Source organism: Ochotona princeps, chromosome 6, assembly GCF_030435755.1.
Source record: "Ochotona princeps isolate mOchPri1 chromosome 6, mOchPri1.hap1, whole genome shotgun sequence".
In the NCBI taxonomy this organism is placed as follows: Eukaryota; Metazoa; Chordata; class Mammalia; order Lagomorpha; family Ochotonidae; genus Ochotona; species Ochotona princeps.
Genome location: NC_080837.1, coordinates 12071193 through 12097240, shown reverse-complemented (window position 1 = coordinate 12097240; position 26048 = coordinate 12071193). Strand labels below are relative to the sequence as shown.

At 42.1% G+C, this 26048-nt stretch overlaps 1 protein-coding gene and 1 non-coding gene across 2 annotated transcripts in view; both read left to right on the top strand.

The window, feature by feature from the left end:
• FANCI (FA complementation group I) overlaps nucleotides 1-26048 on the top strand; it is a 71902-nt gene that overhangs the window by 15740 nt on the left and 30114 nt on the right. The window contains exons 4-17 of the mRNA XM_004577933.3: nucleotides 871-1027; nucleotides 1106-1163; nucleotides 7951-7992; nucleotides 8977-9100; nucleotides 9614-9699; nucleotides 11143-11269; nucleotides 13764-13853; nucleotides 14958-15094; nucleotides 17146-17326; nucleotides 18224-18311; nucleotides 21092-21222; nucleotides 21679-21749; nucleotides 24202-24316; nucleotides 25297-25419. Of these exons, the coding sequence (XP_004577990.2) occupies nucleotides 871-1027; nucleotides 1106-1163; nucleotides 7951-7992; nucleotides 8977-9100; nucleotides 9614-9699; nucleotides 11143-11269; nucleotides 13764-13853; nucleotides 14958-15094; nucleotides 17146-17326; nucleotides 18224-18311; nucleotides 21092-21222; nucleotides 21679-21749; nucleotides 24202-24316; nucleotides 25297-25419 (1530 nt within the window). The remainder of the gene's footprint in view (nucleotides 1-870; nucleotides 1028-1105; nucleotides 1164-7950; nucleotides 7993-8976; nucleotides 9101-9613; nucleotides 9700-11142; nucleotides 11270-13763; nucleotides 13854-14957; nucleotides 15095-17145; nucleotides 17327-18223; nucleotides 18312-21091; nucleotides 21223-21678; nucleotides 21750-24201; nucleotides 24317-25296; nucleotides 25420-26048) is intronic.
• LOC118759266 (U6 spliceosomal RNA) lies at nucleotides 22817-22923 on the top strand. The gene has a single exon (XR_004996070.2). It is a non-coding gene; the product is annotated as a U6 spliceosomal RNA (small nuclear RNA).

Below are 26048 nucleotides of genomic sequence, written 5' to 3'. Positions count from 1 at the left end.
CATTGGCGAGTTCAAGTGCCAGGGCTGTAGGCAGGCCAGGCTGGGTAAGGCTGCAGCATCCATCAGCATGCATGTAGGCTAGATCTGGGAAGGGGACAGACTGGGTGAGTTGTAGTACCTGCTGGCACTTAGGAGAGCCAGAATGAGTGTGGGACAGGTGGGTCTATACTGTAGCACTCGCTTGACACTTGCAAGCAGGAATGGATGCAGGCCGGTCAAGCTAAGTTACCGTACCCTCTGGTGAGTGCCAGGACTGGAGCCAGCCATGTCAGGCTGGGCTGCAATACCTGTTGGCGCACATGAGATCCATTGCCTGGGTGGGCCTAGTAGAGGAACTTCCTTGTGAGGCTGTAGCTCCCAACGCTGCGTACAAGAGCCAGGGCTGCGGCACTGGTCAGTGTATATATGAGTTGGGTATAGGGGTGGGTCAGAAGTCAAGTTCTTGAGCCGTTAGTCTGCTGACGCCATGGGCGTTGGCAGGGAGGTGAATCTAAGTGGTATAGCCAGGACCAGACCAACACTTCAGTGTGGAATCCAGTTGTACCAAGCAGTCGCTTAATCCACTGTACTACAGTGCCCAACCTGGATTTCAGATTTATTTATATGAAAATAAAATTTTAATCTTTTAATTTCCATTTTCTCATGAAATTTTTGGAAGACCCTCAGTATATCTTTGAATGTTTGTCCTGTTTGAAAACACCAAGGATTGATGGAGTTAGTTGAAGTCCACAACAGTTGTCAGAGCCGGACAACTCCGTGATTCTCTCTCAGGGTCTTCATTCAGCTATTGCAGTAAATGTTTGTTTCTTGGAAACAAATATCAAGCACTGGATTTCTGTTGAAGATTTTCTTTATCCCATAACCTTTCAGGCTCACCGTTTTCCAGGAGCAGTATTGGTTGAATTAGCCAATGACTTTGTTAATGCTATCAAAGAGGGCACGCTAGACTCTGGAAAATCTTTGGAGTTATTACCCATCATTCTCACTGCCCTGGCAACTAAAAAGGAAAATCTGGCTTATGGAAAAGGTAATTATTTTTCCAACTTAATGGATTTTTTTTTCTCACTTAATCAAAATTGGTTTCTCAGTGTATTTTGCATTTCAGAGGAATTGAACGGGGAAGAATGTAAGAAGCAGTTGATCAACACCCTCTGTTCTAGCAGGTGAGACTTTTATTTATTTTTTAATTTTTTATTTTATTTTTGATGATGTTTACATAGTTGATCAGGGTGGGAACAGTCAAGGAGAGTGGGTACAGTCAAGGAGAGTGGGTGAGACCATTGTTTACACATTTTCTTTCTCTTCCTGTGTATGGGGGAGAGGGGATTACAAGAGGAGAAACCATGCCCAGCCTCTCAACAGCCACGCTACTCAGGGGATGGGGGATCTGCCACCTGATGTCATCCCAGCTCCCCATTGTGGAACATTTTCTGAGGATCCTGCTCATGTGGTTTTGATAGTTCTGAGATGCTGCTGATATCGCTGCTACACAGATGAGGAAATCCTTCCAAGATCGATTGGCTGTCATAGTCCATCTGTAGGTCTTTATTAGCCCAAATGTCTTTTTTTTTTTTAAGATTTATTTATTTTTATTACAAAGTCAGATATACACAGAGGAGGAGATACAGAGAGAGAGGAAGATCTTTCGTCCGATGATTCACTCCCCAAGTGACCACAATGGCCGGTGCTGCGCCAGTCCGAAGCCGGGAACCAGGAACCTCATACGGGTCTCCCACATGGGTGCAGGGTCCCAAAGCTTTGGGACGTCCTCGACTGCTTTCCCAGGCCACAAGCAGGGAGCTGGATGGGAAGTGGAGCTGCCGGGATTAGACCTGGAAGCCATATGGGATTCTGGTGCGTTCAAGGCGAGGACTTTAGCCGCTAGGCCACGCTGCCGGGCCCAAATGTTTTTTGTCAAGCTTCACTGCGGTGGTTGTTTTATAGTTGATCAGTTTGTTCTGCTCTTCATCCTTAGTAAGCCAATGAGTGCTGTGGCCCATCCGTGCCCTGCTTAACACATGCTTAGTCCCCACGTATCACGGAGGGAGCTGCAGTCCAGTCAGAGCGACCCCCAAAAACCCTCTCTGGACTGGACCTTTGCTCTGGTTCCTGTGCCTGCCAGCATGTGCAATGGGTTGGTGTGGTCTGGCCTGCCACACATCCCAGTGAGATCTTGTATACGTCATTGGCCATTGAAGCCTAACTCAACCCAACCAACTTCTCCCTCCAGCACACATTCATGCCAGTGGTTGCCACTGCCTGTCCAGCCAGGTCCACCCCCAGTCCTGGTTCTCATGCTCACCAGTGGGAGCTGCATCCCATCAGAGAGGAGCCCACAACCTTCGCAATGCACCCATTCCCTCCCCTGGATATTACACTCTTCAGGTGGTTCTGCAGTCTAGCTCTGCAGGACTTGCCTCCAGTTGCAGCATTTGCCAATAGATGCTGCTGCAAAGCCCAACCTGCATGCCCTTACTCTAGCTCTTGCTTGTACCAGTAGATATAATTGGTTAGCCCAGCCTGGCCGTCTCCCAGTCCAGTTCACATGTAGGCCATCAGGTGTTGTAGCCCTCCCCAGCCTGGTCTGCCCTCGGTTCCAGCTCTCATACTTGCCAGCATGAGCAGTGGCGTCCCCAGTGGAGTCCCCACTACTCCCCTACCAGGCTCAACACCCCCCCCCCCTGCTCCGGTCTCTGTGAGTGCTGTGGTTCATCTTGCCTCGGCATTTGCCAGTGGCTGCTATAGCCTGGCCCACAACAGTCTGTCTCCAGTTCCAGCTTGCATTGGCTGGAGCTGCCACCCAACCCAGTCAGCCCCTAGTCAGCCCCCAGTCCCGGCCCTAATGTGAACTGGTTGATGATGCAGCCAGACCCAGCCTGTTCTGCACCCCATCCTGGTTCTCAGATCTGCCAGAGAGTATTATGAACTTGCCCGGCCTGGCCCGCTCTCATACCTGAGCCACACGTATGCTGGCAGGTACTATACCTGGTCTGCTGTGAGGTGCTCCTTGCTTTGCTTTTTGTGTTCACCCACAGGGACTGTGCTGTTGCAAAGGAGTTCTCCAAACTTCTCTATAGGATCTTCTCTCAGTGGCAGATCTCATGCACATTGTTGGGTCCTTGGCCCAGCCTGACTTAGTTGCCGGAGTTCAGCTCCAGCTGAGTTCGGAGCTCGGGAAGGGTGCGTCGAGTCGGCGATAAAGACAGACACAGACACTGACACTTGGTGCGTTCTCACAACAGCTCAAGAAAAAGCTGTTCTTTGTATTTACTCAGACACCTCACAAGCTTCTGCACAAGCAACTAATTGTTCTATTTTTACTTCAAGACTAAGGGGGCATGCACAGATATTTGGTCATTCCATCTGCATTTCAGGACTAAGCAGGTGTCCCTAAAGATAATTCTGCAAAATACTGTATTCATATTCTTCAAAGCAAGCCATTATTCATTCTTCAGTAGTAGCCAAGGAGCGACAGCCAGGACTCCAAGGCCAAGGCACATGCGATTACCTGCTAATCAGTAGTACATTCCTACCACATTTCTATTTGTACAATTTGCCCATTGTTTAATGCGAAAATAGGTTACAAGGGAAAAAATGTAAAATCTAAAAACAAAAGTTTCAAATGTTAAATCCCCCTACAACTGTAGACTGTACAACCCCCAAAAAAGAAACAATAATCAAAAGCATTTTTCTTTAGTAAGAGCTTCCTTAATTTCTCTAGCTAAAAATTATAAAAGCGTCTAAAACAATTACATTTTCTGTGCTCCAAAAAATTGCAGACAGGCTAGCCTTTGAGATGACAATAACTATATTTATTGCCATAGCAGTTTCAGCTCTCACGCCCATCACTTCCATTACTTTGTAAAATTCTTATTAAGCCATTTCCCAGAAGGCATGCTGTATGTCTGGGCTCGAATTCAGGGCAATGGGTAGGTACACAATAAGGTGTCCAGAAATGCATGGGTTTAATTGTACTCCTGTGCACAGTTAAAGGCGCACTCACCAAAACATTATCAATAACATTAACTCTCAAGCTCGCATTGGTGGCAAAAGCCATCTCACAGGGGCAAACAATGCCTCAATAGATCACAGAATTCTTAGTGGGGTGCTTGAGTTTCCATGCAAAAAGGTGGTGAGACTGCGTCAAGGTGGTCAGAGAGAAATCCGCTGGGTCCTGCCAAACAGCTGGAAGCTCCCCTGGGCCCTGCCAAGCAGGGGAGCTGTTCTCTTCATGTCTTCGTGCCATCCACACCTACTGCATGGACCCCAGCACTTAGTCCACCTCCTGTCCTGGCAGGAACAGTGGCCTTGCCCAACTGGCCCATACCCAACCTGGTTCTTATTGTTGGGTGTTACAGCCCAGCCATACCTGGTGCACGCCCTGACAAAGCTCTCATGTGGCCCAGTGGGAACAAAAACCTAGCCCAACCTGTGCTATATCCACTCTGGCTCTCATGAGCACCAGTGGATGCTGGAGTCTAGCCCAATCTGGTGCATCCCAGTCCCTATCCACACCCATGCCGAAAGAGACTACAGCCATGTCCAGCCCAGACCACCACCCCCATTCTGGCTCTTGTGCTCACCAGTGGAAACCACAACCTAGCTGGGACATCCCTTTAGCTCCCTAACCAGGCCTGTTCCCAGCCCCAGTCTTGCGCATGCTAGTGTTTGCTGTGACCCAGCTCTGCCTAGCCCATTCCCTGTCAGCCTGATGCTGCAGGTTGAACCTGACCCAGCCAGCCCTCAGTCCCAACTTTAAGATTTTTTTAATTGTAAAGGCAGATATACAAAGAGGAGAAAGAGGGAGGGAGGAAGATCTTTTAACAGCTGATTCACTTCCCAAGTGGCCACAGTGGCTGGAGCTGAGCCAGTCCAAAAGCCAGGAGCTTCTTCTGGGTCTTCCATGCAGGTGCAGGGTCCCAAGGCTTTGGACTATTTCTTGACTGCTTTCCCAGGCCACGAGCAGAGAGCTGAATGGGAAGCGGTACTGCCAGGATTAGAACCAACACCCATATGGAATCCCAGCATGTGCAAGGCAAGGACTTTAACCACTAGACTACTGTGCTGGACCCCTTCAGTCCCAACCTTGCTGGCGAGTGCTACAGCCTGGCCCTGCCCAATCTGCTCTAATCCCTGATTCATACAAACCAACAGGTGTAATAGCCTAGCCCCACATGCCCCTCATTCCAGCCTGGTTCTTGCACTTGCCAGTGAGCCAAGGTTATCCTGTCCCTGCCTGGTCCACTTCCTTCCAAAACCTCACCATACAGATGGGACAGGTGGAGCTACCCTGCCTGGTCTGACCAACACCCAGGCCTGAATCACACGCTCACTGGTGGGAGCAATGGCCCATTAGGGGAGTTTCTCTAGTTCTTCCACCAGACTCACCCCAGACCCTGATTTCGACCATGCCAGTGGGTGCTGGGCTCTTACTGGTCATAGGCTATCTCCTTTGTCCTGCGTATGTAATGAGCGGTGGATGTTGCAGCCCAGCGTGCCCCACGCCGTATTCTTGGGTGTGTCTGTGGGTGCTGCTTCCTGGAACAACCCAGCATGTACCCAACCCCAGCACCCATGAGTGCCTGGGGATTCCATGGTCATGTCTAGCTCTGCCTGTCACCACCCCTAGCTCTCAGGAAACCAGCTAAAATTGCAGATCTCAGGGGTGGACCCACACACCGTCACAGAATCTGCCCCCGGACCCAGTTCTCTTATGTGTTAAATAGTGCCATGGCCCAGCCTAACATTACCCGTCCCCTTTTTCAACTCTCATTGGTGAGTACTGTCATCTAGCCAGGTAGGCCCCCAGCCCTAGCTTTAATGTGCACCAGTGAGTGGTATTCAGCTTTGGACCAGCTCTGCTGTCATAGGAGGGCTGGTGCTTCTGTCTGAACTTTAAAGGTGCTTGCATTCCCCCCCTCAAGATCCCACTGCCCCAAGCCCTGCTGCCTGGGAACCCACCCCAAGGTGCTGCTCAGCCCCTCTGGCTCTGAACATCTGGCAGGCAGATGGGCTGAAGAGGCTTTGATTTATATGTAGAATTTTCTGAGGACTACAACTGGGCCCAGAAACGAACTGAAGGTTCCTTCCTTCCTTCATTCATTCCTTTTTTTTTTTTTTAAAGACTTATTTATTTTTATTGGAATGGCAGACTTACAGAGAGAAGGAGAGAGAAAAATTCTGTCGGCTAGTTTACTCCCCAAATGGCCACATAAGGGTAGGAGCTGAGCCGATACAAACCTAAGAGCCAGGAGCTTCCTCCCTATCTCCCATGTAGGTGCAGCGTCCCAAGAATTGAGGCCGCTCTCCCATGCTTTCCCAGGTTATCTGTAGGGAGCTGGAAGGGAAGTGGAGCATCCAGGACACAAACTGGCATCCATATGGAATCCCAGCATGTGCAAGGCAGAGGATTCACTAGTAGAGCTGTCACACCAGCCCTAGAACTAACAGTTTCTTCAGCAATTTATCTCTGAAGTTTTCAGTGCCATCCCTGCTTTGTTTGTTTAGTTATAATTTACCAGTGTGAGCTAATCTGGGATGAATTTTTGAGAAGTAATTTACTGCATTTATTTTGCTCTGAGATTACATATAGTTTGCTGTCCGTCTGAAACCTATCAATTTAGCTTTCTTAACTGTTGGAATTCTGCGGTCTTAAGGCTGGGAAAGTCATCTTACTGCTTTATCTGTTTGGTTTGATTTCTTTGCTTTTTGTTTGAGTAGAATATACAGAGATTATTTGGGTCTGGTGCTGTAGCCTGGTGGCTAGAGTCCTTGTCTTGCACGTGCCAGAATCCCATATGGGCGCCAGTTCTAATCCCGGCAGCTCCACTTCCCCTCTAGCTCTCTACTTGTGGCCTGGGAAAGCAGTCAGGCAGAACCCAAGGCTTTGAGACCCTGCACCTGTGAAGAACTGGAGGAGGCTCCTGGCTTCTGGCTTCAGATCGGCTCAGCTCTGGCTGTTATGGCTGCTTGGGGAGTGAATCAATGGACAGAAGATCTTCTCTGTCTCTCCTTATCTCTGTAAAATCTGACTTCCCAGTAAAAAATAAATAAATCTCTAAAAAATGAATATGCCAAGAGATTATTTGTATCCTTTAGCCAGTATTGTCTTTCTAGGCATCTATCCTAAGGGAAGACTTAACATATAAGAATTCAAACATGAATATGTTCAACACAGAGGTTTGTAACCAATGTAAGCCTACAGTAATAGAGACGTGTAAATTAGGATATGTAAGGGATAGTAGAGCCATTCCATGAAATTTATACCCATTGTATATTAAGTATAGGAAGACATTTTAAAGGTGAAAATTTATAGGCAACCAGATAAAGACAGTTCTGTTAGTTAAGATAAATAAGAAAATGCCCAAGATTAGTTACACAGGAATTTATATAGTTGTGTCATGTTTTGTATTTTTCATTTAACACACCTTTCTGTGTCAGTTCTTTTTATAGTTGATATTTTGATCTCCAGTTGTTAGATTATTTGGTTGTTTCCAATCTTGTGCTGTTTCTGAGAGTTGCAAATGAATGTATTTGCATTTCCAAACATTTTACATTAAGTGAGTTTGTAGTTATACGTATTTTTAGTTGATGAGTATTGGAAACATCTTGTACATGTCCTAAAATGACATGTGAGCTGTGTTTCTCACAATTTTTTTTAGTGCAACACAGCTAAAATAAATTTTTTAAAGTCTTGAAAAATAAACATGAAGCAGCCTTCTTCCTCTCTTTCTCACAATCTTACCAGCATTAGATATCTTCAGACTGATTTTGCTAGGCCAGTAGGTTGCAAACCAGTATTTTGTTGTTTTCAGTGATGTTTCTTTGATCTCATTTCCAAGTGTTACAAAATCAAAACGTGAATAGGAATTGTTTTTTTTCTTTATTCACATGCTGTATATAAAGAAGTTGCAGCAAGCTTTCACATTCTTTGTCATTTTCTTTCACCAGGTGGAATCAGGAATATGTAATCCGACTGACCTCCATGTTCAAGTAAGCAGCATTCCTTTTTTCTCTTAATATCCTGCTTTATGAACTTACGTACTAGAAACGGAACCAGTGAGTGCAGTCACCGGTCTCACCTCAGCTGGTCTGTTCTTCTGTTTTCCATTACATAATTCCCTCCTTGTCCCAACCCTTTTGGTTTTAATTATTTGAAATACAACTGATTTTTTTCCCGTCAAGATGACTTACTGTATGTAAGGTTGTTGATCCCCTTAAGGGTTCTTTGTAAGAGAAAAATCAAAAAGGACAGTTTGTGTCCCAATGCTCCACTGCCTATTCAGCTCCCTGCTTGTGGCCTGGGAAAGCAGTGGAGGATGGCCCAAAGCCTTGGGACCCTGCACCAGCGTGGGAGACCCGGAAGAAACTCGTGGCTCTTGGCTCAGCTCTGGCCGTTGTGGCCACTTGGGGAGTGAACCAGCAGATGGAAGATCTTTGTTTGTCCTATCTGTAAATCTGCCTTTCCAATAAGAATAAATACGTCTTTTTTTTTTTTTAAGAACAGTTATACTAATACTGATCCTAAATGTGTTTAGGAAAAAGTTTAAATTTTAACCATTTTAAAGCGATGAAATGAGTATCTAAAAACAAGACATGAGGTTTTGGCTATAACTTTTAAAATCTTCAATTCAGGTCCCCGCCCCGTATCCTAGCAGCTGGGGTCCTCACCTTGCATGTGCCAGGGTTCCATATGGGTGCCGGTTCTAATCCCGGCGGCCCCGCTTTCGATCTAGCTCCCTGCTTGTGGCCTGGGAAAGCAGTCGAGGACAGCCCAGAGCCTTGGGATCCTGCACCCACGTGGAAGAACGGGGGAGGCTTCTGGCTGTTGGCTTCAGATCGGATCGAATCAGCTCACCTCTGGCTGTTGCAGCTGCTTGGAGGGTGGACCAGCAGAGACAGGATCCTCTCCTCTACATATCTGACTTTCCAGTAAAAATAAATAAATCTTTTTTTAAAAAAATCTTCAATCCCCAGAGATGTCCCTCTGACAGCAGAAGAGGTGGAAATTGTGGTGGAAAAAGTGTTGAGGATACTCCCTAAGTTAAATCTTCAAGAAATACCAGCTTTGGTCTATCAGCTTCTGGTTGTCTCTTCAAAGGTACGAGTTAAGCATTGTTTCCCTTCAGTGCTGGTGGTATGAACCTGTATGGCCATTCAGCTTACTTATATACATAGTTTACATACCAGGGCATAGATAATTTATTTTTTATCTTATTTTTAACCTAAATTTATTTATTTGTTGTGTGTTACATAGGTGAGGAGGTTGTAGACACATGCGAATCTCTGCCTTCATTTTGTGTGTGATAATTCATGTCTAGTAAATAGATCACACCCCTCAGTGAATGAAAACCTGCATTACCTCTTGTTTGATCACATTTTCTTGTGGTAGTAAAGGGATCAACATTCTAGAAAGCTGTGGACTATAGGTCCTTTTAAAGTCTGACCCTAAGAAATTTTAAACCATATTTAATCATGAAGATGTTCTGTATAATCTTAGCATGGCTAGATTTCACCTTAATTATTTAAACCTGCTCCTTTAAATTGAAAATAAATTCCTCCTGTTTATCTTGCCATTTAATTGGGCTGCCTTACCAGTTGTGTATTTCTTCAGGGAAACAGAAAGAATGTTTTGGAAAGAATCATAGCTTTCTTCAATGAACTGGATAAGAAGCACAGTGAAGAACAGAGTGGTGATAAGTAAGTAATAATAGTATAGAAATAAAGAAGTTTTGTACTAATTCTTATTTTAATAACTTCACCATCTTCACTTTCATTCCCTACAATCACTTCAGCAAAAACTCTTCTTGCTTCTTAGTAATAAGATTAAGAGATAATATAGGTTGTTTGGCTCTTCCATTTCTACCTTCCGGAAAATAGCAGTCATTCTTTGTTTTTTGTCTAAAAATTACATGTTCGTTCTTATGCTAGAAACTGGTCTTGGGAGCTCAGTAATGAACCAGTCAGATAAGTTCTCTGTATTGTGAAATGGAGTGGAAGATGCTGCGCTAATCATAAAGAGGGTGATATGACCATGATGGCAAAGGTGCTTTTAGTAGATTGGTTCAGAAAAAGCTTTTCTGAGAATGTGCTGTTTTAACTGTTGCATGATATGAGCCACTCTGTGTTGATCAGTGAGAACATTCTTGGGTCAAGCAATCATCAGTAAAAAGGCAGGAGAAAGTGTGGCATCTGAGAAAATATCTGTGTTTCTTTTTAGCAAACATTTATAGATTGCTTATTTGGGGCCATTTGCTGTTCTGAGTACTTGAAACCTTATAACTCTGTTTGGCCTATGTTTTATGAATGTGAAAACCAAGAGTCCAAGAAATTAGATTTTCCTGATGTTACCTAGCTGGAAGCAGTGGAGCTGGGATTTGAACCCAGATTGTTAGCTTGCAGAATTGGTACTGTTAATCCCGTTGCTGCCATTGCTTCTGTTGCATAACTCCTAGTTGTTTGGCTTGAGCGATTGGTTAGGAGATGGTTGAATACTGTGTTGGGAATCACTAATAGAAGCAGGTTTGGGCCATGATTTGAGATGTACGTTAGCATCCTAGAAAGGTGTGGGTATTGAGCAGATAGTCTGGATTTGTAGGGAGGGACACAGTTGGAAGGAGCTAAGATTGTGGGACTGGTGGGATCACCTGGGAAACTGGGGAGAGAAAGAAACCAAGATTGAACTAGGATACCATTTAAATTTCAAACAATAAGGGGCTGTGAGCCAGCAAGAAATTTGAGAAAATGCCAGTGACAGCATTCTTGGAGGAAAAGAAGTGTCAGATGACCTAGTGCTGACTTTGTCAGATCTGCTGAGGCATTAACGTGAGACTCCCTTGTTTGGCAAACTTGGAGATGTTTGTGACCCTTGCAGAAATCAAAATGAAAGGGAATTTGGAGGGGATAAGGGAAGGGCAGAAGACTGCTTGAATTGAAATGGACTGGGAAGAAAACATAATATATAAAGTAGCAATAATGACTTACTCTTTCAAGAAGTTGTATTGTAAAAGGATACAGAGTGGGGGAAGTGTAATCTACCATCTCTTCTGATGGGTGAGTTCACCTTGGATGCTTGTTGATTGGAGCATCTGCACCTACCTCTCTCTCAAACTGTAGCTCATGCTTTTCTATTGACTCTTGTAGGCTGCTGGATCTTGTTATAATGCCATCAAATGAACTCCGTTATGTGGAAGGCACCATCATTCTGCACATTGTGTTTGCCATTAAGTTGGACTGTGAACTGGGCCGAGAACTCCTGAAACACTTAAAGGTAGAGCCAAAGTCATCATGTGATATAGAGAAGAGTATGTGAATTTAAGCTTCTTTTAAGTCAGTGACAGGAATCAGAAATAGTATAGCATTGTATCTACAGGGTTTTTTTTTTTTTTTTGGTAATATTTGACAGTGGAAATATCCATAAACAAACAAGGACATTTCATTTAAAGACCTTCCCTTACAGGATCTAATATCAGGGTCGGCACCCTTGCGTACCAGGTCTAGTCCCTGTGTTTCTGGCATCCCGTATGGCTGCTGGTTTGAGTCTCAGCTGCTCAGCTTCCAGTTCAGCTCCCTGCTATTGTGCTTGGGAAAGCAGTGGAGGATGGTCCAAGTGCTGTGGCCCTGTGCCCACGTGTGAGACCTAGAAGAAATTTCTGGCTTCCCCTTGGCCCAGCTCCAGCTGTTGTCCCCATTTGGGGAGTCGACCAGAGCATGGAAGATAGCTTGCTTTCTCTCTCTCTCTCTCTCTCTCTCTCTCTCCATGAAACTCTGCCTTTCAAATGAATAAATGAATGAAAGCATGAATGGATATTCTAATGTCAAAAAGGATAGAAAAAAAGCTGAGGATTAATGATAAAGTCAAAATCTAATTTTAACTTTGTAAACATCTTATTAGTATTTTTTTAGAGATATATTTTGTCTTTATTGGAAAGTTAGATTTACAGAGAGAAAGATCTTCTATCCACTGGTTCACTACCCAAGTGACCATAACAGCTGGAGCTGAGCTGATACAAAGCCAGGAGCCAGCAGCTTCTTTCTGGGCTCTTGCATGGATGCAGGGTCCCAAGGCTTTGAGCCATCGTTGACTGCTTTCCCAGGCCATAAGCAGGGAGCTGGATGGGAAGTGGAGCAGCCAGGACATGAACCTGCGCCCATATGGGATCCCAGTGCATACAAGGCGAGAACTACAGCTGCTAGGCCACTGTGCCGGGTCCAGCTTTGTAAATATCATAACCTCTTCCTCTTCTTGCCCTTCTATGAACTAGGGTATTGCTCATTTCTAGTAGTATATCATGGAGTTTTGTGATGCTGAATCATTCATTACTAAGTATCATTCCTCTCTTGCATCCTGTGTTTGTTGTAAATCATTTCAAGGTTGTAGAAACCATACATATTACTACAATGAGTAGATTCTTCATCATGCATGTCCTAATAATTAGGATACACAGATACCTCAGAGTGTCCAAGAAAAAACTGGAATAGATTACTTTGTTTTGGTTGTCTTTTTGTGTGTTTTCCCGTGCTATATATTGTTTTGGAACTTTTTGAAGACCCTTCAGATGTATGAATTTCAAACTTTTGGGCCCAGCCTGAAAGCGTAATGCTTAAGGTCCTCACTTTGAATGTGCCGGGATCCCATATGGACACTGGTTCTAATCCTGGCAGCCCCACTTCCCATCCAGCTCCCTGCTTGTGGCCTGGGAAAGCAGTTGAGGATGACCCAAAGCCTTGGGACCCTGCACCCGTGTGGGAGACCCAGAAGAGCTCCTGGCTCCCTGCTTGAATCGGTGCAGCACCCCTTTGTGGTCATTCCTGATGTGGTCACTTGGGTAGTGAATCATGGGACAGAGGATCTTCCTTTCTGTCTCTCCTCCTCTCTGTACATCTGCCTTTCCAATAAAATAAATCTTAAAAAAAAAATTTTCAAACTCTTTTACTTTTATATTTCTCATGAACTTTTTCGTTTTTTAAACTTGAAAGGTTCGGAGACAAAGAGCTCCCTTGAGTGCTGGTTCAGTTCTTGGATGTCCACAGTGACTGGGACTGGGGCCGGCTAAGCCAGAGCCTATAACAATCTAGGTGTCTTCTGTCTGTGAACCTCCCCCCGACCTGCTGTCTCAGAGTGCATATTTGCAGGTGTAATTGTGTAGTACTTTGAATTTATAGTCCCTATTGAAATTTTCTGAATATTCTCCAGAATGTTCAGGTTTTATGCAAAATTGCATCGGTTTATTCCATTTCATTAGATTCAAGTTAGACATTTTTGGCGAGAATGATTTGTTTATGATGTTGTGTCTTTTCTCTTATTTTTTTTTCATTTATTAATTTTTTTAAGGATTTATTTTTATTACAAAGTCGGATATACACAGAGGAGAGACAGAGAGGAAGATCTTCCGTCCGATGATTCACTCCCCAAGTGAGCCGCAATGGCCGGTGCATGCCGATCCGAAGCCGGGAACCTGGAACCTCTTCCGGGTCTCCCACGCGGGTGCAGGGTCCCAATGCTTTGGGCCGTCCTCAACTGCTTTCCCAGGCCACAAGCAGGGAGCTGGATGGGAAGTGGAGCTGCCGGGATTAGGACCGGCGCCCAGATGGGATCCCGGGGCTTTCAAGGCAAGGACTTTAGCCACTAGGCCACGCCGCCGGGCCCTACAGTTTTAAAGTTACATTTAAGTTTCTGATCCATTCATTGATATATTTTTAAGCAGGCTATGACTCGTATTTTGAATGTAATTAAAATGGTTGTTTTTTGTTTTATCTTCTAGGCAGGACAGCAAGGAGTCTCCAGTAACTTATGTCCCTTCAGCATTGCTCTGCTTCTCTCACTAGCAAGAATACAAAGATTTGAGGAACAGGTATTTTTACATGACATTTGGTTTATTGTGTAGTTAGTAAGAAAACAATCTGCCTGCATTATCTTTTCCTTTTATTTTTGTTTTTAATTATAATTTTTACATTAGGAGAACAGATTTTATGTATTTCATAGGTACAGTCTAAGACAACCATATCTCGTTCTCTTCATCTATCCTCCCTCCCTTAATGCCCCTCCTTCCTTCATTTTTTTCCTTCAGTTTCTGCAAAAACATGGTATCTATACACTTTAATCACAGGCTCAGTACATCACAAGTCATAATATTCAACAAGTAAAAAGTAGAAAAGTCACAGTTCTCCAGGAGTGTAAACAAAAGGTACAGTCAAAATCGCATGCACGATTATCTGTCTCCATTGACATTTTTTTTTGTGCTCTGTGTTAAGTTCTGCATGTCAGAGAAAACATGTTTGTCCTTTGGGAACTGGCTTATTTCACTAAGCACAAGATTTCCAGAAGACAAAGATTTTATTCTTTCTTTATGACCGAGCTTTCATAGTGCATATATATCACATTTTTTTGGTCCAGTCATCAGTGGATGGACGTCTGAGATGATTCCATATTTCTGCTGTTGTGACTGCTCAGTAAACATGGGAATATAAATAACTTTCATATTCTGATTGCATTTCCTTTGAGTAAATTCCCAGAATCCTTTCTTAATCTACCCCTGTCCTGCTAGCAGTAACGCTGGGAGACATACAGGCCTTTGATGTTGCCTGGAGGCTGCTGGGAAGGTTGTTCAGGTTTTTCTTACTGTGGGCACAGGTGAGGTGGAAGTGATAGCAAAAGCATCGCCTACATAGTCACCAGCAGTTTTGTTGTATACAGCTCTCCAAGAAATTTCCCTTACCCACTTGAAATAGATGAATAATTTAGTTGAAAATATAAAATCTGTCACGCCTTTTATCTCCTATGTTCTCAAGTTGTGGTTAATAATAATACTTTTAGCCCTTTTTCTTACTTAAGAAAGGGCTGTCTTCAACTCATTTTAAGTTCTCATCTAATTAAACAGTTAAATAGAGATGCAAGTGAATGGAAGCTCTTAGGAATATTTACAAAGTTTCATTTTCCTGTATTTTCACTGTATTAGGTGTTTGATCTTTTAAAAACTTCTGTTATAAAAAGCTTTAAGGATCTTCAGCTACTCCAAGGCTCAAAATTTCTTCAGAATCTAGTGCCTCATAGAACCTGTGTTTCAGCCATGATCTTAGAAGTGATAAACCATAGGTGAGTTGGTGAACCATATCCCAAGGGTTTGTGAGATTTCTGAGTTTACAAGATTTTTACTTTTTAAAATGAAATAAGGTACCATATATTGTGGCTCATCAGAGAAAACATGAGTGTAGCTATTGAGTTAAAATATCCGTTTTTGTTTTTTGTGTTTGTTTGTTTGTTTGGTTTGGTTGGTTTTTAGAAAATGCAGATTTACCGAGAGGAGAGAGATGGGTCTTCCATCGTCTGTTTCACTTTCCAGTGACCACAATGGCTGGGGCTGAGCCAATCCAAAGCCGTCAGCTTTTTCTGGGTTTCCCATGCAGTTGCTGGGTCCCAAAGGCTTTGGGCCATCCTTGACTGATTTCCCAACCCGTAAGCAGGGAGCTGGATTGGAAGTAGAGCAGCCGGGACACAAACCATTGCCCGAATGGGATCCTGGCATGTGCAAGGATATACTCATTGAGCTGGGCTCTCAGCTAGTATGTTTTATTCCTTTAAACTCAGTCAAATAATGGTAGCAGGAAGATCCTTCAATCTCAGAGCCTGATTTCTTGGCTCCCTTGACAGCAGGAATACACTGAAAGAATGTGTGTCTTTGTTCTGTGTATGACATCACAATTCTAATAGCCTAAATCTTTATTGACTTCTTAAATTAATAAGCTACGTGAAGAGTTTGTAGACTTGAAATTTGAAGGTGATGATTGGAACTGAATTATTAATGAGCAGTTTAGACAAATTCATTTAAAACCTCATGAAAACATCAGTAACCATTCTGGGTTTTATCTTTAATTGCAGTATAAGCATTGGCTATTGTAATAGTCTTTAGTATGTCGTTCTTTGTGTCTTTATATTTTAAAGTTTCATAATGTGACCCAACTTTGAATTTATATGAACTTGGCATAGGGCACATTTTAAATGAGATCTCATGGCTTCTGAATGTTTTATCTGCTCGTTGGATCATTTATCTGCTCTGAATCTGGTTAGTCTTTTTCTCAAAGTTTATATTGTGTTTCCTATATTTTCCACACCCTATCTCTAAATTGGGCTAAAGAAATATGCACTTACTAACCAGGGAAATTCTAGAAAGCTATCAATTTTCCGTAGTCTATAAACCACAGGACCTAGAAATGTCTATAAATAGTATATATTCCTGAAGACTGTGAGAAATTAGCAACAAGTTGCAATTAACTTGGAGTTTGAGGCTGTTGAGTTAGGGAGGTTGGAACAAGGCGCACAATATTAATGAGACTTGCGTAATTCAGATACCGCTATGTGTGTGGCCTAATCCACGCAGGAGGAAATGAGGTAATGGACATTGTAAACGGTTCCATACCCCTCTGTGGTTTGCTGTGTTGCTGTGCTGATGTCTTGGGTATTTACTTACAGATATTTTGAGATACAAAACACTAATGTACTAGAAAAGCATCACTGATGAGAAAGAAGAGAACTTCCAGGTTATGCTGTTTGCCAGTCATATATGGGCTTTTAACAGTCGGAAGAGGCAGCTGTAAGAGTCTCCTAAGGCGGCAGCCTTACAGACCACTGAGGCTCCTCTTCTTGCCATCCTCATGTTAAGGTTATTCTTAACTAGCAAAACTTATTTAAACTTAGTACATTTTCTGGTTTTTATGTTCATTTGTTCTGTGCTGTTTTTTGAATAACATGTTTTTCTCTTGGAAATGCACCATAAACATTTATTTTGCAATAATTCTGTTATGATTTGTGGCTAGTATACTTTGAGTCTTTTCGTATCTAAAATTATCTTTACTATTTAACCTCACACTTGAACAATAATTTGATCAATTGTAAAATTTAAGTTTAAAATTGTTTCTCTATCTTGAATTTTAAAGGAAAAGTCAGAATTATGTGATTTGTTGTATTGTAGATAATCTGTTTTTTCCTTCACGAAAACTTTTAAGATTTTTTGTTTTGATGCTGTGAAGTAAGTTTCATATGCAGTGTGTTGGTTATCCAGGTGAAGTTTTGGAAGTGTATAACATGAGTATAAAGGTGAAGTCTCTGAATAAGCTTTTCTTCTTAACCTAGTTTTGTTTTCTTTTCAGTGTTCACTGCTGGGATCATGTTACTCAGGGCCTGGTAGACCTTGGTTTCATTTTAATGGATTCATATGGGCCCAAGAAGATTCTTGATGGAAAAACCACTGAAACCAGCTCGGGTCTTTCTAGAATGCCAAGCCAGCAAGCATGTAAGCTGGGAGCTAGTATCCTGTTGGAAACTTTCAGGGTGAGACTTAATTTTATTTAAAAGATATTGTAAATAGATCATGATAATTTTCCTGGGAGTTCACAAATAAGAAAGCTTGAATATGTGGCAGCTTGGCAAAACGTCATAGGAATTGGGATGTATTGGAAGATAACAGATATAGCGTTTCTTTAGATAAAGTGTCCTCTCTTGTTTGTTTATTAATGCTTTACTTCAGAACAGCTTGAAATTTAAAAGACAAAAATTGTGAGGTAGTAATACAACAAAGAATTCCCATATGTCTTTCATCCCATTTCTCCCTAGTTAACACATACTAGCATCTTTGTCATTCTCATAAGTTTAGTAATACGGCTTAAACTAAAACATTCTTAGAATGCGTTTTTGTTTAAAATTTATATTTTCAGAACTACAGAGAAGTTCCATTTGGTTTTAGACAGATGTTTGCCTTATCAGAGCATCTGCAGAGCACAGAAGTTGCCACTAAGTCACTGACCTCTCAGAGGCATCTCAACTGACATCTAACTGGAAAACTAGAGGTCTGACGTTAGCAAAGACTTCAGCTTTTAGATATTTTCATGGGTTTTAAATTTTAATTTTTAGAAGGAAAGTTGTGTGTTCTGTCAGAAATATGGGTACTAGCATGTAGTAGATATGTTGCAGAATTATTCCTGTTTGATGCTGAAACTCGGAGGTGGCAGTGTTTTCACGTCATCTGCTTATGGATGTGTAGACACGGTGTTCTGCTAGTGAAGCATCTGAGCGCAGGAGGGAAGAGTTGAAGGACTTTCTTTCCAGATGATTCACAGTGTATTCTGTTTTATCTGTGAGGTCGAATCAAGTTTCACCCGTATCCAAGCCACTGATCCCTTACAAGCTGAGGGTCACCTAGGAATGTCTTGTTGATTCTGTTCTTTCTAGATTCATGAGATGATCAGACAAGAAATTTTGGAGCAAGTCTTCAACCGAGTTGTTACCAGAGCAACCTCTCCCATCAGTCATTACTTAGGTATTGGACTTCAAAAGGATAACTTCTTGGGAATGTTTTATATTTAAGTGTTATACAATGATTTGGTCCTGTAAAGAGCCTTTTTTGTTTTGTTTTGTGTATGACAATAGCATAATTTATTACAGTAATTTTCATTATGATGCCAGTGAAACCATAAATCTTGGATCAGGAATTTGGCCTAGCAGTTGTGACAGCTTTGGGTCACCAAAGTTGGGATGCTTATGTTTCATATAGGAGTGTCTGGGTTTGAATCTCAGCTCTGCTTGCCATTCCAGCTTCTTGAGATAGCAGGTGATAGCTGAAGTAGTTGAGTCCTTGGCATGCATGTGGATTCTACTTTGTGTGAATTTTACATTATTTTCTAGATTATTTTTCTTATAGCTCCAATTTTCTTGGAAAACATTTACTATTTTGTTGGTTAGTTTAATGTTGTATTAGGCAAAACCAGCGCAGTCTTTAATCTGGGACCAATTTTTTTCCATTGCTGAAGTAATAAGTACTCAGCCTTACATACTGAAGTATCTCCATTTCAACTGTTGCAAATATGAACTGTTTAATATCTTTGCAACCTCTGCAAATGAATCTATCTTCTTCTTGTGATTCTTTGCCGTCTCAAGTGGTTTCCTCACCCACATACCACTCTAGGACTCCACTGACACAGAAAAAGCTCCCTATCGATTTGTTGTTGTTGTTGTTAAGATTTATTTGAAAGGCAAAATTACAAAGAGAAAGGTCTTTCATCCATTGGTTCATTCCCTGAATGGCTGCAACACAGGGAGCTGAGCTGATCCTAAGCCAGGAGCAAGGAGCTTCTTCTGGGTATCCCACGCAGGTGCAGGGTTCCAAGGCTTTGGGCTTTCCAAGGCCGTTGCACCATGCCCACTGCCTACAAATCTTAAAAGTGCTCTTTCTGTACAACCTTTTTGTTTTACCAGTATCCTCCCTTGTAAATTCTTCATCTTTCCTGAATTATTAACTTTAGTATTTCCTATACAAAGATAATTTGGGCCCAGTAGGATGGCTCAATGGCTAAGTCCTCACTTTGCAAGAACCAGGATCGCCTATGGGTGTCAGTTCGTGTCCCAACTGTTCCACTTCCCATCCAGCTCCCTGCTTGTGGCCTAGGAAAGCAATGGAGATTGGCTCAAAGCCTTGGGACTGCACTCAACGTGGGAGACCTGGAAAAAGCTCGTGACTCCTGGCTTCTGGCTTCACATCAGCTCGACTCTGGCCATTTTAACCACTTGGGGAGTGGACCAGCAGATGGAAGATCTTTCTCTGTGTCTCCTCTCCATAAATCTGATCTGCTTTTCCAATGAAAATAAATCCTTTTAAAAATTACTCATTTATCCACTCATTTGCAAGACAGCTCCTATCAGCTTATTAACTCCCCAAATGCCTGCAAAATGGAGAACCAGGAGCTCAGCGTGTCTCCCATGTGGGTGGCAGGTAGCCCAGCACCTGGGCTAATGGCATACTGTCTCAGGATGTGCACCAGCAGGGAGCTGGATCAGAAGCAGAGGACCTGCTTCTCACAGCAGGCTCTCCTGTGGGATATGCATGTCCCAGGCATCAAGCTTTAACAGCTCCCCCACATGCCTATGAGTATTTTTTAACTCAAAGATAATATTTTGCATATAATAGGACAAGTATAGCTGTATTATTTTAATTAGTGGTAAACTTTACAATAGCTATTTATAGTGATGAGTCACTATGTTTTTCAATAAAAACAGTGTAGCAGTAGGTGATGGCATTGTGGCATAGCCAGTGAAACTGCCTTCTGTGCCTCCAGCATCCTATATGGGTGCCAGTCCGTATCTCTGTTTCTCCATTCTTTTGTTTGTTTGTTTTTAAGTGATTTTTTAAATTAACATTAATAGAATGAATTCTATGCACTCCACAAGTACAGTTCCAAGACGACATCGCACTTTCCTCCCTCCCCTGCTCCCCACAGAGTCCTGTGTTCTTTAGCCCATATATTCTTTAATAATAGTGGATCGTAGTCTTTCTCTTGGCCCTTCATGCCCCTGGCTGATCCAAACTGACTTTGAAACATTAACTTGTGTTATTTTCTTTTCTGAATCCTTTGCCCCAACTCCACTAATTTCTCCACTGTACCTTTAGCCAATGTTTACTTATGTTTCTTATACATTTACTCACAATGTTCCCTTTGTACTAAGCATTTCTTGCTCTTTGCACACATTTAAATGTTGCCTGCCTTTCAGAAACTAGTGTAAAATTCATTTACATTTCCTTTGCAACGCACAGCTCTTTCTACTTTGAACTTCTGTTTCTGCTCCTTCTTTACCATGTGGTAGACCATAAACTATGCTCACAATTATTAGATGTTTGACATTACTGTGCTGGTTACATCTTTAGTTCTTTAAAAATATTTTTCTTCCAGCTGTTACTCTTCAAGGGAAAGGTATCATGTTTTATGATATCTGTAGACCTGAGAGGATCCTGCTACTATACTTGCAAATATTAAAAATTTATGAATGACAGGTTTTAGTGTGGAATGTAGAGGTTATACTGCTTCCCTAGGCAGTGTGGTGGGCTTCTTTTTTTGTTTCAGATAGTTTAATTTCTGTGATATTCTGTCACCAGAAAAAAGATAGAAGTGTCCTGGTTTAGTGACCAGAGAAAAACAGTAGAAGTTTCAGTTGTGGTGTACCTGATGTGTTTCAGAAAGGAATCAAGAGATTCTATGCTTTACTTTCCCATATTCATCTTCCTTTTATTTTAAATGTCTTTAGTTATTTTTCTTTTTTTTTTTTCAGATCTGCTTTCAGATATCATCACATATGCACCTTTAGTTCTTCAGAGTTGTTCTTCAAAAGTCACGGAAACTTTTGACTTTTTGTCTTTTCTCCCCCTTCAGACAGTACAGGGTCTGCTCAAGGCAGTGCAGGTAAGCATTCCAGGTCCTAATTCTCTTGTCCAAACTAAAGCTTAGATGTCTGCTGGAAGTCTGATGTCTTTATACACATGTGTGTCTGTGAGATCCTGACCCATGAAGTCTGAAACATCGCGGTTTGTATTAAAAGGGCAGAAACACTGAGCCAGAAACACTGAGCCAAACGGTTTTCTGTGTTTGCTGTGTTGTCATAGTACCTATCTCTTTCCTTTGACTTGTTTTCAAGTTAATGAAGTAATTAAGATTTAGGAAGACATTCAACCAGTTTCACTTTAGTGTTCAAAAGTATACTATTGTCATTATTAAGTATGATAAATATTGAAACGTAGTTCCTTATATAAGCCAGATGGTAACAACAGTGAGTAGAAATGAGCGACAGTTACAAAGTAGACTTGTTTACGCCAAGGTTAATAGGTAAACTTTTTAATGTACTGATTCTTCCTCTTTCAGCCGCTTCTTAAACTTAGCATGTCAATGAGAGACTCCTTGATAATTGTCCTGCGGAAAGCTATGTTTGCCAGGTACGTATGCCTTCTAATGTTGGGATTGAAAGTGACCACTGGACCTGGTGGGGTAGTCTCCTGGATTAAGTCCTTGCCTTGCATGCCCTGGGATTCCATATAGGCAATGGTTTGTATCCCGGCTGTTCCACTTCCCATCCAGCTCCCCGCTTTTGGCCTGGGAAAGCAGTAGAGAATGGCCCAAAGTCTTGGGACCCTGCACCTATGTGGGAGACCCGGAAGAAGCTCCTGGCTCCTGGCTTTGGCTCAGCTCCCTGTGTTGCAGCCAGTTGGAGAGTGAATCAAAGGACAGAGATTTTTCTCTCTGTTCTCCTCTCTGCCTTTCCAGTAGAACTAAATAAATGTTTTTTTTTTTTTTAAAGTTGCCACTGCTGTCTCCCAGTACCACCTGTGATCCTGCAGCTCCCTAACCCAGCAGAGAACTTTCATTAAATTAAGTGTTGTGTTAAGGGCTCTATGTACTTCTTTTCATTTATATTTAAGAGCAGTCCTTAAGGTGAGAATTATTACAGTTCCCGTTTTAGGGTAAGAATGTAAGTGACTTTCAGAATGTAGTTGATGGTGCAGCTAATCCAACCTCAGAGTTTGTGATCCCAAGTTCTCTGCCATACTACTGTTAGAATGATTTTCAGGATAAACTTGCAACACCAGGTTTCTTTGAAACCTGACCTGGAAACAGTTCCAGAAAGGAAATCACCTCAGTTTAGATTATACTTGGCCATCTAATTTTATTGAACATCAAAATGGTAGTCTAACGGCTGATAGCCCTGATCAATTGTCAAGGGAATCAATTGTCAAGTTACTCTTAAAGTTGAAACCCCTGACTTCTTTCTCTTTGTTAGTAGTATATAAGTTAAAGAGAGTAATATCATATCCTAAACATGCTATGAGACAGTAATAATGTGGAAAGCATGTTGGTACTGTGAATATAAAAGATGCCCATGTAGTACCACATTGGCCATGTTATAATATCTGCGTGGGTGGCCCGAAGAGCAGCTAGTAAGTAGCTGTATGCTGACACCTAGAATTGTAAATTTGTTTTTAGTTTTTAAGTTTTTATGTATTTGGTGCTCGCTTCGGCAGCACATATACTAAAATTGGAACGATACAGAGAAGATTAGCATGGCCCCTGCGCAAGGATGACTCGCAAATTCGTGAAGCGTTCTATATTTTTTCTCGACAATAAGATACTGGGTGCTATGCTTGGTAGATGCTTGCAATGAAAGAGTCTCAACTGAACTTGAACTGTGGCAATGCAGCAAGGTGGAGGAACCCACCATGGGGGGAGGGTGGGAGGGAATCCCAGTTTTTTAAAAATGATTTTATGTATTTAAGAAGCACGGCAACAGAAAGAATCTTCCATCTGCTGGTTCACTCGCAAGTGGCGGCAATGGCTAGAGCTGGTCAGGCCAGGTGGAAGCCAGGAGCCAGATGGTTCCCCAGCGTGGATGTGGGGGTCCATGTACTTGGACCATCTTCCACTGCTTTCCCAGGTACATTAGCAGGTAATTTGGTCAGAAGTGGAGCAGACAGGACTGAAACCAGTGCCCATATGGGATTATGTCATTGCAGGTGGTTAGTACCTTGATCTAATACCCAAAATTCCCAGCTTTTTGTTACTCCTCACCAAAAGGCACAGCTAATAGACTGAGTGTATTTATTTTTAAAAATTTATGTGTTTATTAGAAAGGCAAATCACATATCCTGATGGGAGAGACAGAAAGACCTTCCTTCCTCTGGTTCACCCTCCCCCAGCCCCCCCCAGTGACAGCAGTAGCTGGAGTTGAGCTGATCCAAAGGTAGAAGCCAGTAGCTTCTTCTGGGGCTCCCACGAGAGTGTAGGGTCCCCAGGCTTTGGGCCATCCTCAGCGGCTTTCCCAGGCGACAAGCAAGGAGCTGGATGGGAAGTGGAGTGGCTGGAACATAAACCGGCACACATATGGGATCCTGGCTCTTGCAAGGCAAGGATTTAGCCATTGAGCCATCACACTGGGTCCAAGATTGTATGTCTTAGGGTGTGTGACATGAATTAATCATTGAACTCAGTGAGCCAGTGAATATATCAATTATGGATGTAGTCCTAAAACTCCACTGTATGGAGATGCAACACATGAAGTGAAACTCTCCTCTGGATACAACAAAAGTCAGGTCTTTCCTTCACCCTTCATTGCTGTACAGCCTCTCAGAACTGATTTTCATAGCTGAGACAGATTTGAAAATGGATAGAAGAAAGTATGCACAGAATCATAAGGTTAAGTAGGGTAATAAAACATCAGCAGAATTCCCGTACTGCTACTTGCCTTGAACTTCTGGCATCCTACTTGAGCATTTAAGTTCAAGTTTTACACTTCATCCTTTACATATTTTTTTGTGGTAGAAATACCTTCTTTTTCTGGCGTATTGTTTTGAAATTAGCACCATTTAATAATTTCTCTGTGTATTCCTGAGGTAGCCAGCTTGATGCCCGAAAATCTGCAGTTGCTGGGTTTTTGCTGCTCCTGAAGAACTTTAAGGTTTTAGGCAGCTTGTCGTCCTCCCAGTGCAGTCAGGCCATCGGTGCCAGTCAGGTAAGAATCTTCATGCTGACCCGGAGTGAGAGTGTTGATGCAGCAGTCAGTGCTGCACGTGTTCCTCTACAGATGATAATCCTGAAACAGCACTGTGTGGCCCAGACTGGGCTGTCTACCGTCAAAGCCACTTCAGTGTTCCTACTGAAAAGTTATTAGTTCAAATTGAGTTGTGCTACATGTGTAAAAGCCAGACCAGATCTTGAAGATTCATTGTGAAGTTAAAAAGTGTAAAATGCCTTATTAATTTGTGATATTCATTGCATGTTGAGATAAGATTCAGGATGTGTTGAGTGATTACAGTATTACAATTGTCTTCAACTGTTTTGTTGCTTAAATGTGACTACTAGAAAGTTTAAGTTACATATGTAATTTATATTGGTTCCTGTTGTATTTCTGTTGGATAGCACTGAGCTTCAGCCAGTTTCCCTTGTGGGAGGCAAGGGATTAGCATTTGGACCATTTGCTGGCTTCCCAGAAAGTTAGCAGGGAGATAGATTGGAAGTAGAGCAGAGTGCTTGATCCAAAATTGCTAATTTTATTACATAAATCAAGCACTGTCAGTCCTTTGTAATTTCTGTTCCAAAGCAGAGGACTGGCTGTAGACCTCTCTGCAATTGGGCTTAGCTCCTTTTAGCTATTGGAGAGGCTGTTTAAGGAAGTAGTAGACCTTTCAGGTAAAATCATGTGTAGTGGAATAAAGTAGTTGGTGTGCCTTCCTACTCAACTGACAACATCAGGGAAACCTTAGGGATAGGCAAGGTGGTTGATTGTACTAAGATACTCTATCCCAGACAAGAGGAAGAGTACTACCGCACGGTGATGATTGTAGTGTTGACCTCAGTTCTGGGCTTTAACATACGGAGAAAGCCAAATCTGAACTTGTTAATTTTTTTGGCCCAGAATGGAGGCTCGTTTTATTTTTTAATGGGAGCTACTTCTGTAAGTTAGATACAAACTGGCCTCAATGTTTTTTCCAGGTTTCTGTGGATGTTCACAGTCGTTATAATTCTGTTGCCAATGAAACATTTTGCCTTGAGATTATAGATAGTTTGAGGAGATGCCTTGGCCAGCAGGCTGATGTTCGACTCATGCTTTATGAGGTAAGTCAGTAGGCTAAAGAGTATAGTAATTTACAATTAATATGCCTGTTTATGATCATGTTTTTTTTCCCTGATTATAAGAACAATAGGTAATACCCTTGTTTGAAGTAGTTAGGACTATAGATCATGATATTGAGTCAAAAAAACTGCTTAAATCAAATTGTGAGAAATTATAAATAATAGCTGATATTCTTTAGACATTTTATTTTGAAATTTTAAAATACTGTTCATCTTTATATTTAAGGGTAAGTCTTTTTTAAATTTTATTGGCTTTTGATTATAAATTTTCCATTTGCAGTTTCCTGTCTTATTCAAAATCATACCCTTAATTTACTACCTATAATTTCTTTTTCTTTTTCTTTTTTTTTTTAAAGATTTATTTTATTTTTATTACAAAGTCAGATATACTGAGAGGAGGAGAGACAGAGAGGAAGTGGAGCTGCCGGGATTAGAACCAGCGGCCATATGGGATCAAGGCGAGGACTTGGCCACTAGGCCACGCTGCCAAGCCCAATTTACTACCTATAATTTCAAACATGTTTACCTAAAGTGATATAAAAACTTTTGTGATAATTCATATACAAGTTTTAGACTATACAAGCCTTTAAGTATCTTTAGTTTTTTCCTCT